The following is a 14,030-nucleotide window of genomic DNA, read 5'->3' as shown; positions in this document are numbered from 1 at the left end:
GTGCTCTGCACATAGTAAGCGCTCAATAAATACGATTGATGATGATGATGATGATGATTTTTGTTTTACAAAAATTGTACCTGTTAAGCGCTCGCTATGCGCCGGGCACTGCGTAGAATAGGTTGGACCCAATTCACTTCCCCTCTGGGACTCCCGGTCTTCATCCCCATTTTACAGATGAGGGAACTAAGGCCCCCAAGAAGTGAAGCGACTTGCCCAAGGTCGCCCAGCAGACTCCCTTCAAAGCCCTACTGAGAGCTCACCTCCTCCAGGAGGCCTTCCCAGACTGAGCCCCCTCCTTCCTCTCCCCCTCCCCATCCCTCCTGCCTTACCTCCTTCCCCTCCCCACAGCACCTGTCTATATGTTTGTACAGATTTATTACTCTATTTATTTTACTTGTACATATTTACTATTCTATTTATTTTATTTGGTAAATATGTTTTGTTGTCTGTCTCCCCCTTCTGGGCTGTGAGCCCGCTGTTGGGTAGGGACCGTCTCTATATGTTGCCAACTTCCCAAGCGCTTAGTGCAGTGCTCTGCACACAGTAAGCACTCTCAATAAATACGATTGAATGAACGAATGAATAAGTGGCAGAGCCGGGATTAGAACCCAGGCCCTTCTTTAACTCCCAGGGCTGTGCTCTATCCATTAGCTGCTTCTTGCTCCCAGAAAGGTTTTTCAGCTGTCCACCATGTAAGTGTCCAACTGCAGGGGAAGTGGAGGGCTGGAGGGGCTGGGGGGTAGGGGATTCAGCATCCCGAGGAACCATGCAAGGTCACCATGCAGGCCTGTCATCGACAGCAACTATGGACGGATCAATCAATCAATCGTATTTATTGAGCGCTTACTGTGTGCAGAGCACTGTACTAAGCGCTTGGGAAGTACAAGTTGGCAACATATAGGGGGTCTCTTCCCCAGAACAACCCTTCTTCCGACTCAAAAATAGGAGGACCTCCAACCGATCGATCCATCCGTCCTGGGTATCGATCTGATGATTGTGATGTTTTGTTTATTGTCTGTCTCCCCCTTCTAGACTGCGAGCCCGTCGTTGGGCAGGGACCGCCTCTATATGTTGCCGACTTGGACTTCCCAAGCGCTTAGTACAGTGCTCTGCACACGATAAGCGCACAGTAAGTACGATCGAATGGACGATTGACCTCCAAGCGACGCACCCGTCAACCGCCAGGCCATCGCCCAAGGGAAGCCAGCCAAAGTGGGTCGGGTCCCTGGGGTGGAAGGCCTTCCCAGACTGAGCCCCCTCCTTCCTCTCCCCCTCGTCCCCCTCTCCATCCCCCCCATCTTTCCTCCTCCCCTTCCCACAGCACCTGTATATATGGATATATGTTTGTACATATTTATTACTCTATTTATTTATTTATTTTGCTTGTACATATCTATTCTATTTATTTTATTTTGTTAGTATGTTTGGTTTTGTTCTCTGTCTCCCCTTTTTAGACTGTGAGCCCACTGTTGGGTAGGGACCGTCTCTATGTGTTGCCAACTTGTACTTCCCAAGCGCTTAGTACAGTGCTCTGCACGTAGTAAGTGCTCAATAAATACGATTGATGATGATGAAGGGAAGACAGCTGGGAGACACCCCCCCCCGCCAAGCCGGACTTACCGGGGAATTGGTAGGTGTAACCGGGAGCGATGCCCGTGTAACTCCGGCTGGTGTAGGTGGCAGCTTGGAACCCTGGATAACCTGCGGGTAGGAGAGACGTTCAGTACACTGCTGCGGAATCGGGGCCACCCCACCCCCCGAACTGGAGGCCAGACAAGGTCAGAGCTGGGGGACACTGAGGCTGGAGTCCTGAACCCATCTGGGAATTGATGAGGGGACAGGGGGTTGGAGTCCCAAGCCCCTGTCTGGAAATTGGCTTTAATAATAATAACAACGATGGCATTTACTAAGCGCGCGCTGGGGAGGTTACACGGTGATCGGGTTGTCCCGCGGGGGACTCACGGTCTTCATCCCCATTTTACAGATAATAATAACGGCATTTATTAAGCGCTTACTATGTGCAAAGCACTGTTTTAAGTGCTGGGGAGGTTACACGGTGATCGGGTTGTCCCGCGGGGGACTCACGGTCTTCATCCCCATTTTACAGATAATAATAACGGCATTTATTAAGCGCTTACTATGTGCAAAGCACTGTTCTAAGCGCTGGGGAGGTTACACGGTGATCGGGTTGTCCCGCGGGGGACTCACGGTCTTCATCCCCATTTTACAGATAATAATAATGGCATTTATTAAGTGCTTACTATGTGCAAAGCACTGTTCTAAGAGCTGGGGAGGTTACAAGGTGATCGGGTTGTCCCGCGGGGGACTCACGGTCTTCATCCCCATTTTACAGATAGTAATAATGGCATTTATTAAGCGCTTACTATGTGCAAAGCACTGTTCTAAGCGCTGGGGAGGATACAAGGTGATCGGGTTGTCCCGCGGGGGACTCACGGTCTTCATCCCCATTTTACAGATAATAATAATAATAATGGCATTTATTAAGCACTTACTATGTGCAAAGCACTGTTCTAAGTGTTGGGGGGTTACAAGGTGATCAGGTTGTCCCACGTGGGATTCACGGTCTTCACCCCCATTTTACAGATAGTAATAATAATAATAATAATGGCATTTATTAAGCGCTTGCTATGTGCAAAGCACTGTTCTAAGCATTGGGGAGGTTACAAGGTGATCAGGTTGTCCCACGTGGGACTCACGGTCTTCATCCCCATTTTACAGATAATAATAATAATAATGATGGCATTTATTAAGCGCTTACTATGTGCAAAGCACTGTTCTAAGCATTGGGGAGGTTACAAGGTGATCAGGTTGTCCCACGTGGGACTCGCAGTCTTCATCCCCATTTTACAGATAATAATAACAATAATAATGGCATTTATTGAGCGCTTACTATGTGCAAAGCACTGTTCTAAGTGTTGGGGAGGTTACAAGGTGATCAGGTTATCCCACGTGGGACTCACGGTCTTCATCCCCATTTTCTAGATGAGGGAACTGAGGCCCAGAGAAGTGAAGTGACTGGCCCAAAGACACCCAGCTGACAAGTGGCGGAGCCGGGATCTGAACCCGTGACCTCCGACTCCAAAGCCCGGGCTCTTTCCCCCTGAGCCACGCTGCTCCAGACTTCCAGCTCCAACTCCAGAAAGAGGGATCCAGGAGAGGAGACAGGCTCAAACTTGGAAAGCATCGTGGCCCCCTGGAAAGAGCCTGGGGGTCAGAAGGACTTGGGTTCCAATCCTGGCTCCCCCACTTGTCTGCTGTGTGACTTCGGGCCAGTCGCTTCACTTCTCTGGGCCTCAGTTACCTCATGTGTAAAAAAGGGATGAAGTCTAGGAGCTTCGTGAGGGACTCCGTCCAACCTGATTATCTTGTAGCGACTCCGGCGCTTAGCACTATGCCTGGCACTAGAAAGCACTGAAAAAATACCATAAAAAGCAAAATAAAGAAACAAAAAACTCTGAAAGGAGGTACTGAGCTGCGGCAAGGCCTCGGGGCTTTGGGGGGAAATGAACCCACCCCTCTGCACCCCAAAACTCCTCTAGACTGTACGTTTGTTGTGGGCAGGGACTGTATCTGTTACAGTGTCGTATTGTCCTCTCCCAATCAATCAATCAATCAATCAATCGTGTTTATTGAGCGCTTACTATGTGCAGAGCACTGTACTAAGCGCTTGGGAAGTACAAATTGGCAACATATAGAGACAGTCCCTACCCAACAGTGGGCTCACAAGCGTTTAGGGCCGTGCTCTGCACACAGAAAGCGCTCAATAAATCTCAATCAATCAATCAATCGCATTTATTGAGCGCTTACTGTGTGCAGAGCACTGGACTAAGCGCTTGGGAAGTCCAAGCTGGCAACATAAAATTAAGAGAAGCAGCGTGGCTCAGTGGAAAGAGCCCGGGCTTTGGAGTCAGAAGTGATGGGTTCCAATCCCGCCCCTGCCACTTGTCAGCTGTGTGACGTTGGGCAAGTCACTTCACTTCTCTGGGCCTCGGTGACCTCATCTGTAAAATGGGGATGAATCAATCAATCAATCGCATTTATTGAGCGCTTACTGTGTGCAGAGCACTGGACTAAGCGCTTGGGAAGTCCAAGTTGGCAACATATAGAGACAGTCCCTACCCAACAGTGGGCTCACATCATCATCATTGTCATCATCATCAATCGTATTTATTGAGCGCTTACTGTGTGCAGAGCACTGGACTAAGCGCTTGGGAAGTCCAAGTTGGCAACATATAGAGACAGTCCCTACCCAACAGCGGGCTCACAGTCTAGAGACAGAGAACAAAACCAAACATATTAACAAAATAAAATAAATAGAATAGATATGGACAAGTAAAATAAATAAATAAATGGAGTAATAAATATGTACAAACATATATACATATATACAGGTGCTGTGGGTTGTGAGCCCCCCGTGGGACAACCTGATCACCTCGTATCTCCCCCAGCGCTTAGAACAGTGCTTTGCACATAGTAAGCGCTTAACAAATGCCATCCTTATTATTATTATTATTGTCAGCTGTGTGACGTTGGGCAAATCACTTCACTTCTCTGGGCCTTAGTTCCCTCGTCTGTAAAATGGGGATTAAGACCGTGTACCCCACGTGGGATATTCTGATTACCTTATATCTCCCCCAGAGCTTAGGACAGTGCGTTGCACATAGTAAGTGTTTAACAAATACCATTATTATTATTACTATTACTCTATTTTATTAACGATGCGCCTATATCTATAATTCTATCGATCTATTCTGATGGTATCGACACCTGTCTAATAATAATAATAATGTTGGTATTTGTTAAGCGCTTACTATGTGCAAAGCACTGTTCTAAGCGCTGGGGGGAACACAAGGAGATGAGGTTGTCCCACGTGGGGCTCACAGTCTTAATCCCCATTTTACAGATGAGGGAACTGAGGCACAGAGAAGTGAAGTGGCTCACCCAAGGCCACCCAGCAGACATGTGGGGGAGGCGGGATTCGAACCCATGACCTCTGACTCCCAAGCCCGCGCTCTTTCCACTGAGCCACGCTGCCGTCTACTTGTTTTGTTGTCCGTCTCTCCTTCTAGACTGTGAGCCCGTTGTTGGGTAGGGACCGTCTCTAGATGTTGCCAACCTGTACTTCCCAAGCGCTTAGTACAGTGCCCTGCACCCAGTAAGCGCTCAATAAATACGGCTGAACGAACGAACGAATGAATCCCGCAGCAGACGGGGCAGAACCGGAGAACCAGTGCTCTTTCCACAGGGCCACGCTGTATTCTCTCAAGCGCTTAGTGCAGTGCTCCGCACAGAGAAGGCGCTCAATTGATAGCCCTGATGGAGCTGTGACCTTCCATCTAGCCTGTGAGCCCGCGGTTGGGTAGGGACCGTCTCTAGATGTTGCCAACTTGGACTTCCCAAGCGCTTAGTCCAGTGCTCTGCACGCAGTAAGCGCTCAATAAATATGATTGAATGAATGGGAATTGGCCAGAGCCAGAGAGCTGGGCCCCCCTCCAAGTGATGATGATGATGGCATTTATTAAGCGCTTACTATGTGCAAAGCACTGTTCTAAGCGCTGGGGAGGTTACAAGGTGATGCGTGGCTCTGTGGAAAGAGCCCGGGCTTTGGAGTCAGAGGTCATGGGTTCAAATTCCGGCTCCCCCACTTGTCAGCTGGGTGACTTTGGGCAAGTCACTTCGCTTCTCTGCGCCTCAGTTCCCTCATCTGGAAAATGGGGGTGAAGACTTTGAGCCCCCCGTGGGACAACCTGATCCCCTTGTAACCTCCCCAGTGCTTAGAACAGTGCTTTGCACATCGTAAGCACTTAATAAATTTATTTATTTATTTATTTGACTTGTGCATAGCTATTCTATTTATTTTATTTTGTTAGTATGTTTGGTTTTGTTCTCTGTCTCCCCCTTTTAGACTGTGAGCCCACTGTTGGGTTGGGACTGTCTCTAGATGTTGCCAATTTGTCCTTCCCAAGCGCTTAGTACAGTGCTCTGCACATAGTAAGCGCTCAATAAATATGATTGATGATGATGATGATAAATGCTATCATCATTATTATTATCAGGTTGTCCCCATCCCCATTTTACAGATGAGGGAACTGAGGCCCAGAGAAGTGGGCCTCAGAGGCTCAGACTGAGCCCCCTCCTTTCTCTCCCCTTCCTGCCCTTCCCCATCCCCCCCCCGCCTTACCTCCTTCCCCTCCCCACAGCACCTGTATATATGTTTGTACGTATTTATTACTCTATTTATTTATTTATTTTATTTGTACAAATTTATTCTATTTATTTTATTTAGTTAATACGTTTTGTTTGGTTGTCCGTCTCCCCCTTCTAGACTGTAAGCCCACTGTTGGGTAGGGACCGTCTCTCTCTGTTGCCAACTTGGACTTCCCAAGCGCTTAGTCCAGTGCTCCGCACACAGTAAGCGCTCAATAAATACGATTAGATTGATTGGACTTCCCAAGCGCTTAGTCCAGTGCTCTGCACACAGTAAGCGCTCAGTCCAGTGCTCTGCACACAGTAAGCGCTCAATAAATACAACAATGAATGAATGAATGAAGAGATTTGCCCAAAGTCACACAGCTGACAAGCGGCGGAGCCGGGATTTCCGGCGCTTAGAACAGTGCTTCGCATGTAATGCCATCATTATTATCATTATTATTAGTAGTAGCATTTGAACTCATGACCTCTGACTCCAAAGCCCGGGCTCTTTCCACTGAGTCACGCTGCTTCTGCAAGTTCCAGATAGTGCCCCCCCATATAGCGCGCCCTCCGGACACGGCGGGGTCACCTACGGGCTTTGGGGGGACACAAGAGAAGTTTGGGGGAGCAGGGGACCCGTCCAATAACCCTAAATGACCCCTGTGACCCGGAAGGCTACAGAATAATCATAATCATAATCATAATCAAAATCATGATGGCATTTGTTAAGCGCTTACTCTGTGCCAAGCACTGTTCTAAGCACTGGGGGGGATACAAGGTGATCCAGTTGTCCCACGGGGGGCTCCCAGTCTTCATCCCCATTTTACAGATGCGGTAACCGAGGCACAGAGAAGTGAAGACGGGCCCAAAGTCACACAGTTGACAATTGGCGGAGCCGGGATTAGAACCCATGACCTCTGACTCCAAAGCCCGGGCTCTTTCCACTGAGCCACGCTCAATACGATTGAATGAATGAATGAATTAATTAATAATAATGATAGCATTTGTTAAGCGCTTACTCTGTGCCAAGCACTGTTCTAAGCACTGGGAGTGTACAAGGTGATCCGGTTGTCCCACGGGGGGCTCCCAGTCTTCATCCCCATTTTACAGATGCGGTAACCGAGGCACAGAGAAGTGAAGACTGGCCCAAAGTCCCACAGCTGACAATTGGCGGAGCCGGGATTAGAACCCATGACCTCTGACTCCAAAGCCCAGGCTCTTTCCACTGAGCCACGCTCAATAAGATTGAATGAATGAATGAATTAATTAATAATAATGATGGCATTTGTTAAGCGCTTACTCTGTGCCAAGCACTGTTCTAAACACTGGGGTGGATACAAGGTGATCAGGTTGTCCCAGGTGGGGGTCACAGTATTCATCCCCATTTTACAGATGAGGGAACTGAGGCACAGAGAAGTTAAGTGACTTGCCCAAAGTCACACAGCTGACATGGGGCGGAGCCAGGATTAGAACCCATGACCTCTGACTCCAAAGCCTGTGCTCTTTCCACTGAGCCATGCTCAATACAATTGAATGAATGAATGAATTAATGAATAATAATGATGGCATTTGTTAAGCACTTACTCTGTACCAAGCACTGTTCTAAACACTGGGGTGGATACAAGGTGATCAGGTTGTCCCACAAGGGGCTCCCAGTCTTCATCCCCATTTTCCAGATGAGGGAACTGAGGCACAGAGAAGTGAAGTGAGTTGCCCAAAGTCACACAGCTGACGTGGGGCTTAGCCGGGATTAGAACCCATGACCTCTGACTCCCAAGCCCACACACTTTCCACTGATCCACGCTCAATACGATTGAATGAATGAATGAATTAATTAATAATGATGGCATTTGTTAAGCGCTTACTCTGTGCCAAGCACTGTTCTAAACACTGGGGTGCACACAAGGTGATCAGGTTGTCCCACAAGGGGCTCCCAGTCTTCATCCCCATTTTCCAGATGAGGGAACTGAGGCACAGAGAAGTGAAGTGACTTGCCCAAAGTCACACAGCTGACAAGCGGCGGAGCCGGGATTAGAACCCATGACCTCTGACTCCAAAGCCTGTGCTCTTTCCACTGAGCCATGCTCAATACAATTGAATGAATGAATGAATTAATGAATAATAATGATGGCATTTGTTAAGCGCTTACTCTGTGCCAAGCACTGTTCTAAACACTGGGGTGGATACAAGGTGATCAGGTTGTCCCATGTGGGGCTCACGGTATTCATCCCCATTTTACAGATGAGGTAACCGAGGCACAGAGAAGTGAAGACGGGCCCAAAGTCACACAGCTGACAATTGGCGGAGCCAGGATTAGAACCCATGACCTCTGACTCCAAAGCCCAGGCTCTTTCCACTGATCCACGCTCAATACGATTGAATGAATGAATGAATTAATTAATAATAATGATGGCATTTGTTAAGCGCTTACTCTGTGCCAAGCACTGTTCTAAACACTGGGGTGCACACAAGGTGATCAGGTTGTCCCACAAGGGGCTCCCAGTCTTCATCCCCATTTTACAGATGAGGTCACTGAGGCACAGAGAAGTGAAGTGACTTGCCCAAAGTCACACAGCTGACGTGGGGTGGAGCCGGGATTAGAACCCATGACCTCTGACTCCAAAGCCTGTGCTCTTTCCACTGATCCACGCTCAATAAGATTGAATTAATTAATTAATTAATTAATTAATAATGATGGCATTTGTTAAGCGCTTACTCTGTGCCAAGCACTGTTCTAAACGCTGGGGTGCATACAAGGTGATCAGGTTGTCCCAGGTGGGGCTCACAGTCTTCATCCCCATTTTCCAGATGAGGGAACTGAGGCCCAGAGAAGTGAAGTGATTGGCCCAAAGTCACCCAGCTGACAAGCGGCAGAGCCGGGATTAGAACCCATGACCTCTGACTCTCAAGCCCGGGCTCTTTCCACTGAGTCACGCTGCTTTGGTTAAGCGCTTACTATGTGCTAGGCACTGTAATAAGAACAACAATAATAATAACTATGGTATTTGTTAAGCGCTTACTTTATGTCAAGCACTGTTCTAAGCGCTGGGGTACACTGTACTAAGCAGCGCTTAGAGAAGCAGCGTGGCTCAGTGGAAAGAGCCCGGGCTTGGGAGTCAGAGGTCATGGGTTCAAATCCCAGCTCCACCACTTGTCAGCTGGGTGACTTTGGGCAAGTCACTTCACTTCTCTGGGCCTCAGTTCCCTCATCTGTAAAACGGGGATGCAGACTGTGAGCCCCCCGTGGGACAACCTGGTCACCTTGGAACCTCCCCAGCGCTTTGAACAGTGCTTTGCACATAGTAAGCGCTTATTAAGTGCCATCATTATTATTATTAAGCACCGGGGTGGATACAAGCAAATCAGGTTGCACAGTCCCAATCCTGCATGGGGCTCATGGTCTTCATCCCCATTTTCCAGATGAGGTAACTGAAGCCCAGAGAAGTGCAGTGACTTGCTCAAGGTCACACAGCTGACAAGTGGGAGACCCGGGATTAGAACCCGTGCCCTTCTCCACTAAACCACATTTAGATTGGTCCCCACTGCCCCATTCTGGGGTGGGCTTTTCTGTTTTTTGTATTTGTTAATAATAATAATAATGATAATGGCATTTTTAAGCGCTTACTATGTGCAAAGCACTGTTCTAAGCGCTGCGGGGGGATACAAGGTGATCAGGTTATCCCACGGGGGGCTCACAGTCTTCACCCCCGTTTTCCAGATGAGGTCACTGAGGCTCAGAGAAGGGAAGTGACTTCCCCAAGGTCACACAGCTAAGTGGCGGAGCCGGGATTCGAACCCATGACCTCTGACTCCCAAGCTTGTGCTCTTTCCACCGAGCCGCGCTGCTTCTCTCGTTGAGCGCTTACTATGATAATAATAATCGTAATTGTGGTGTTTTTTTAAGCGCCTACTGTGTGTCAGGTACTGTACTAAGCGCCGGGGCGGATACAAGATAATCGGGTTGGACACAGTCCCTGCTCCCAGCCTTAACCCCCATTTTCCAGGTGAGGGAACTGAGGTACAGAGAAGTGAAGGGGCTTGCCCAAGGTCACTCAGCAGCCAAGCGGTGGGGCTGGCAGTAGAGAAGCAGCGTGGCTCGGTGGAAAGAGCCCGGGCTTGGGAGTCAGAGGTCATGGGTTCGAATCCCGCCACATATCGGCTCTGTGGCTTTGAGCAAGTCACTTAATAATAATATAATAATAATGATGGCATTTGTTCAGCGCTTACTATGTGCCAAGCACTGTTCTAAGCGCTGGGGGGGATACATGGTGATCAAGTTGTCCCACGGGGGGCTCACAGTCTTCATCCCCATTTTCCAGATGAGGTCACTGACGACCAGAGAAGTGAAGTGACTTGCCCAAGGTCACACAGCAGACATGTGGCAGAGCTGGGATTCGAACCCATGACCTGTGACTCCCAAGTCCGTGCTCTTACCACTGAGCCACACTGCTTCACTTAACTTCTCTGTGCCTCAGTTACCTCATCTGCAAAATGGGGATTAAGATTGGGAGCCCCCCGAGGGACAACCTTGTATCCCCCCAGTGCTTAGAACAGTGCTTGGCACATAGTAAGCGCTTAACAAATACCATCATTATTATTATTAATTAGACCCCAAGTCCTTGCAGCGTGGCTCAGTAGGAAAGAGCCCGGGCTTTGGAGTCAGAGGTCACGGGTTCAAATGCCGGCTCCACCAAGTGTCAGCTGTGTGACTTTGGGCAAGTCACTTCACTTCTCTGGGCCTCAGTTCCCTCATCTGGAAATGGGGATGAAGACTGTGAGCCCCACGAGGGACAACCTGGTCACCTTGTAACCTTCCCAGTGCTTAGAACATAGTAAGCGCTTAACAAATACCATCATTATTATTATTATTAATTAGACCCCAAGTCCTTGCAGCGTGGCTCAGTAGGAAAGAGCCCGGGCTTTGGAGTCAGAAGTGACGGGTTCAAATCCCAGCTCCGCCAAGTGCCAGCTGTGTGACTTTGGGCAAGTCACTTCACTTCTCTGGGCCTCAGTTCCCTCATCTGTAAATGGGGATGAAGACTGTAAGCCCCACGAGGGACAACCTGATCAACTTGTAACCTTCCCAGTGCTTAGAACAGTGCTTGGCACACAGTAAGCGCTTAACAAATACCATCATTATTATTATTAATTAGACCCCAAGTCCTTGCAGCGTGGCTCAGTAGGAAAGAGCCCGGGCTTTGGAGTCAGAAGTCACGGGTTCAAATCCCGGCTCCGCCAAGTGTCAGCTGTGTGACTTTGGGCAAGTCACTTCACTTCTCTGGGCCTCAGTTACCCCATCTGGAAAATGGGGATGAAGACTGTGAGCCCCACGAGGGACAATCTGGTCACCTTGTAACCTCCCCAGAGCTTCTAGACTGTGAGCCCACTGTTGGGTAGGGACTGTCTCTATATGTTGCCTACTTGTGCTTCCCAAGCGCTTAGTCCAGTGCTCTGCACACAGTAAGTGCTCAATAAATATGATTGATTGATTAGAACAGTGCTTTGCACACAGTAAGTGCTTAATAAATGTCATTATTATTATTATTATTATTCTGACTTTCAGGCCTGAATTCTTTCCACTAGACCCCACTGCTCCCGCTGCTGGGTAGTGACCGTCTCTAGATGTTGCCAACTTGGACTTGCCAAGCGCTTAGTCCAGTGCTCTGCACACAGTAAGCGCTCAATAAATACGATTGATTGATTGATTAGAACAGAGCTTTGCACATAGTAAGCGCTTCATAAATGTCATCAATATTATTATTATTATTCTGACTTTCAGGCCTGAATTCTTTCCACACTGCTCCCACTGTTGGGTAGGGACCGTCTCTAGACGTTGCCACCTTGGACTTCCCAAGCGCTTAGCCCAGTGCTCTGCACACATTCATTCATTCATTCCTCATCATCATCAATCGTATTTATTGAGCGCTTACTGTGTGCCGAGCACTGTACTAAGCGTTCATTCATTCATTCATTCATTCAATCGGATGTATCGAGCGCTTACTGTGCGCCGAGCACCGTAAGCGCTCGAATGGATGAATGCTCCCTCCGGCTGGGAAGAGGGTTCCTGGCTGGGCCGCTCACCGCTCTGCCACCCGCGCGCCCCGTCAGTCAATCGTATTTACTGAGCGCTTACTGTGTGCAGAGCACCGGACTAAGCCCCCCGGCCCGGAAAGGCGGCCCAGTCCCACGGGAGCTCCGGGTGGGGTGGGCATCCATGTCCTGCCCTCTTCCCGGCGGTCCGGCTGGCTACTCCGGCCCGTGGGCTCGGGGCCTGGGACCCTCTCCCCTCCCGGGTCCGGGCCGGGACGGTAGCCCGGCGTGGCCCGGTAGCCCAGCGTGGCCCGGCCCGGTGTCCCTGTGGCCCGTCCCTCCGGCCGATGCGGGGCCCGGCGGAGTGTAGCACGTACCCAGCATGCCAATGCCCAGCATGAAGGCGTCCATCCCGTAAGGCATGACCCGGGAACGCCCCCGGGCAGAACCGGTCGGGGACATCACCTCCTTTGGTTGGGCTTTCTTACATTCCACCTGCGGAAACAAAACCCATTCATTCAGTCGTATTTATTGAGCGCTAACTGTGTGCAGAGCACTGGACTAAGCGCTGGGGAAGTTCACGCTGGCAATAATAATAATCATGATGGCATTTATCGAGCGCTTATGGTGTGCAGAGCACTGGACTAAGCGCTTGGGAAGTTCAAGTTGGCAATAATAATAATGATGGTATTTATTGAGCGCTTAGCACTGGACTAAGCACTGGGGAAGTTCAATTTGGCAATAATAATAATCATGATGGCATTGATCGAGCGCTTACGGTGTGCAGAGCACTGGACTAAGCGCGTGGGAAGTTCAAGTTGGCAATAATAATAACCATGATGGCATTTATCGAGCGCTTACGGTGTGCAGAGCACTGGACTAAGTGCTTGGGAAGTTCAAGTTGGCAATAATAATAATCATGATGGCATTTATCGAGTGCTTATGGTGTGCAGAGCACTGGACTAAGCGCTGGGGAAGTTCAAGTTGGCAATAATAATAATCATGATGGCATTTATTAAGCGCTTACTATGTGCAAAGCACCGTTCTAAGCACTGGGGAGGGTACAAGGTGATCAGGTTGTCCCTCGTGGGGCTCACAGTCTTCATCCCCATTTCCAGATGAGGTAACTGAGGCACAGAGAAGTGAAGTGACTTGCCCAAAGTCACACAGCTGATACTTGGCAGAGCAGGGATTTGAACCCATGACCTCTGACTCCAAAGCCCGGGTTCTTTTCCACTGAGCCACGATGCTTATAGAGACGGTCCCTACCCAACAATGGGGTCGCGTCCGGCCTCCAACACCGACCCCCTTGCCCTCCTCCGCCCCCAGTCCCCACCTCTAAAATCAAGGCAGCACAGTCCCACCGTGCGGAACTTAGGCCGGCAGCCCCCGGCAGTAATGATAGCATTTGTTAAGCGCTTACTATGTGCGAAGCACTGTTCTAACCGCTGAGGGGGATACAAGGTGATCAGGTTGTCCCACGTGGGGCTCACAGTCTTCACTCCCATTTTACAGATGAGGTCACTGAGGACCAGAGAAGCGACTTGCCCAAAGTCACCCTGCTGACAAGCAGCAGAGCCGGGACTTGAACCCATGACCTCTGGCTCCCAAGCCCGGGCTCTTTCCACTGAGCCACGCTGCTTCTTTAGATGATAGATGATTCTCTAAAAGCGCTTACTATGTGCGAAGCCCTGTTCTAAGCGCTGGGGGGGATACAAGGTGATCAGGTTGTCCCACAGGGGGCTCACAGCCTTCATCCCCATTTTACAGATGAGGTCACTGAG

At 49.4% G+C, this 14,030-nt stretch overlaps 1 protein-coding gene across 2 annotated transcripts in view; it reads right to left on the bottom strand.

Annotated features, from left to right (window-relative positions):
• MSI1 (musashi RNA binding protein 1) overlaps window positions 1-14,030 on the bottom strand; it is a 64,923-nt gene that overhangs the window by 14,424 nt on the left and 36,469 nt on the right. For both annotated transcript variants that reach the window (XM_038763850.1, XM_038763851.1), the window contains exons 9-10: window positions 12,624-12,741; window positions 1,624-1,704 (exon numbers count right to left, since the gene is read on the bottom strand). In XM_038763850.1, coding sequence (XP_038619778.1) covers window positions 1,624-1,704; window positions 12,624-12,741 — 199 coding nt within the window. The remainder of the gene's footprint in view (window positions 1-1,623; window positions 1,705-12,623; window positions 12,742-14,030) is intronic.

The sequence above is a fragment of the Tachyglossus aculeatus genome, chromosome 21 (assembly GCF_015852505.1).
Source record: "Tachyglossus aculeatus isolate mTacAcu1 chromosome 21, mTacAcu1.pri, whole genome shotgun sequence".
In the NCBI taxonomy this organism is placed as follows: Eukaryota; Metazoa; Chordata; class Mammalia; order Monotremata; family Tachyglossidae; genus Tachyglossus; species Tachyglossus aculeatus.
Note: the sequence above shows the minus strand (reverse complement) of the source record. Positions and strands in the feature narration are given on the sequence as shown.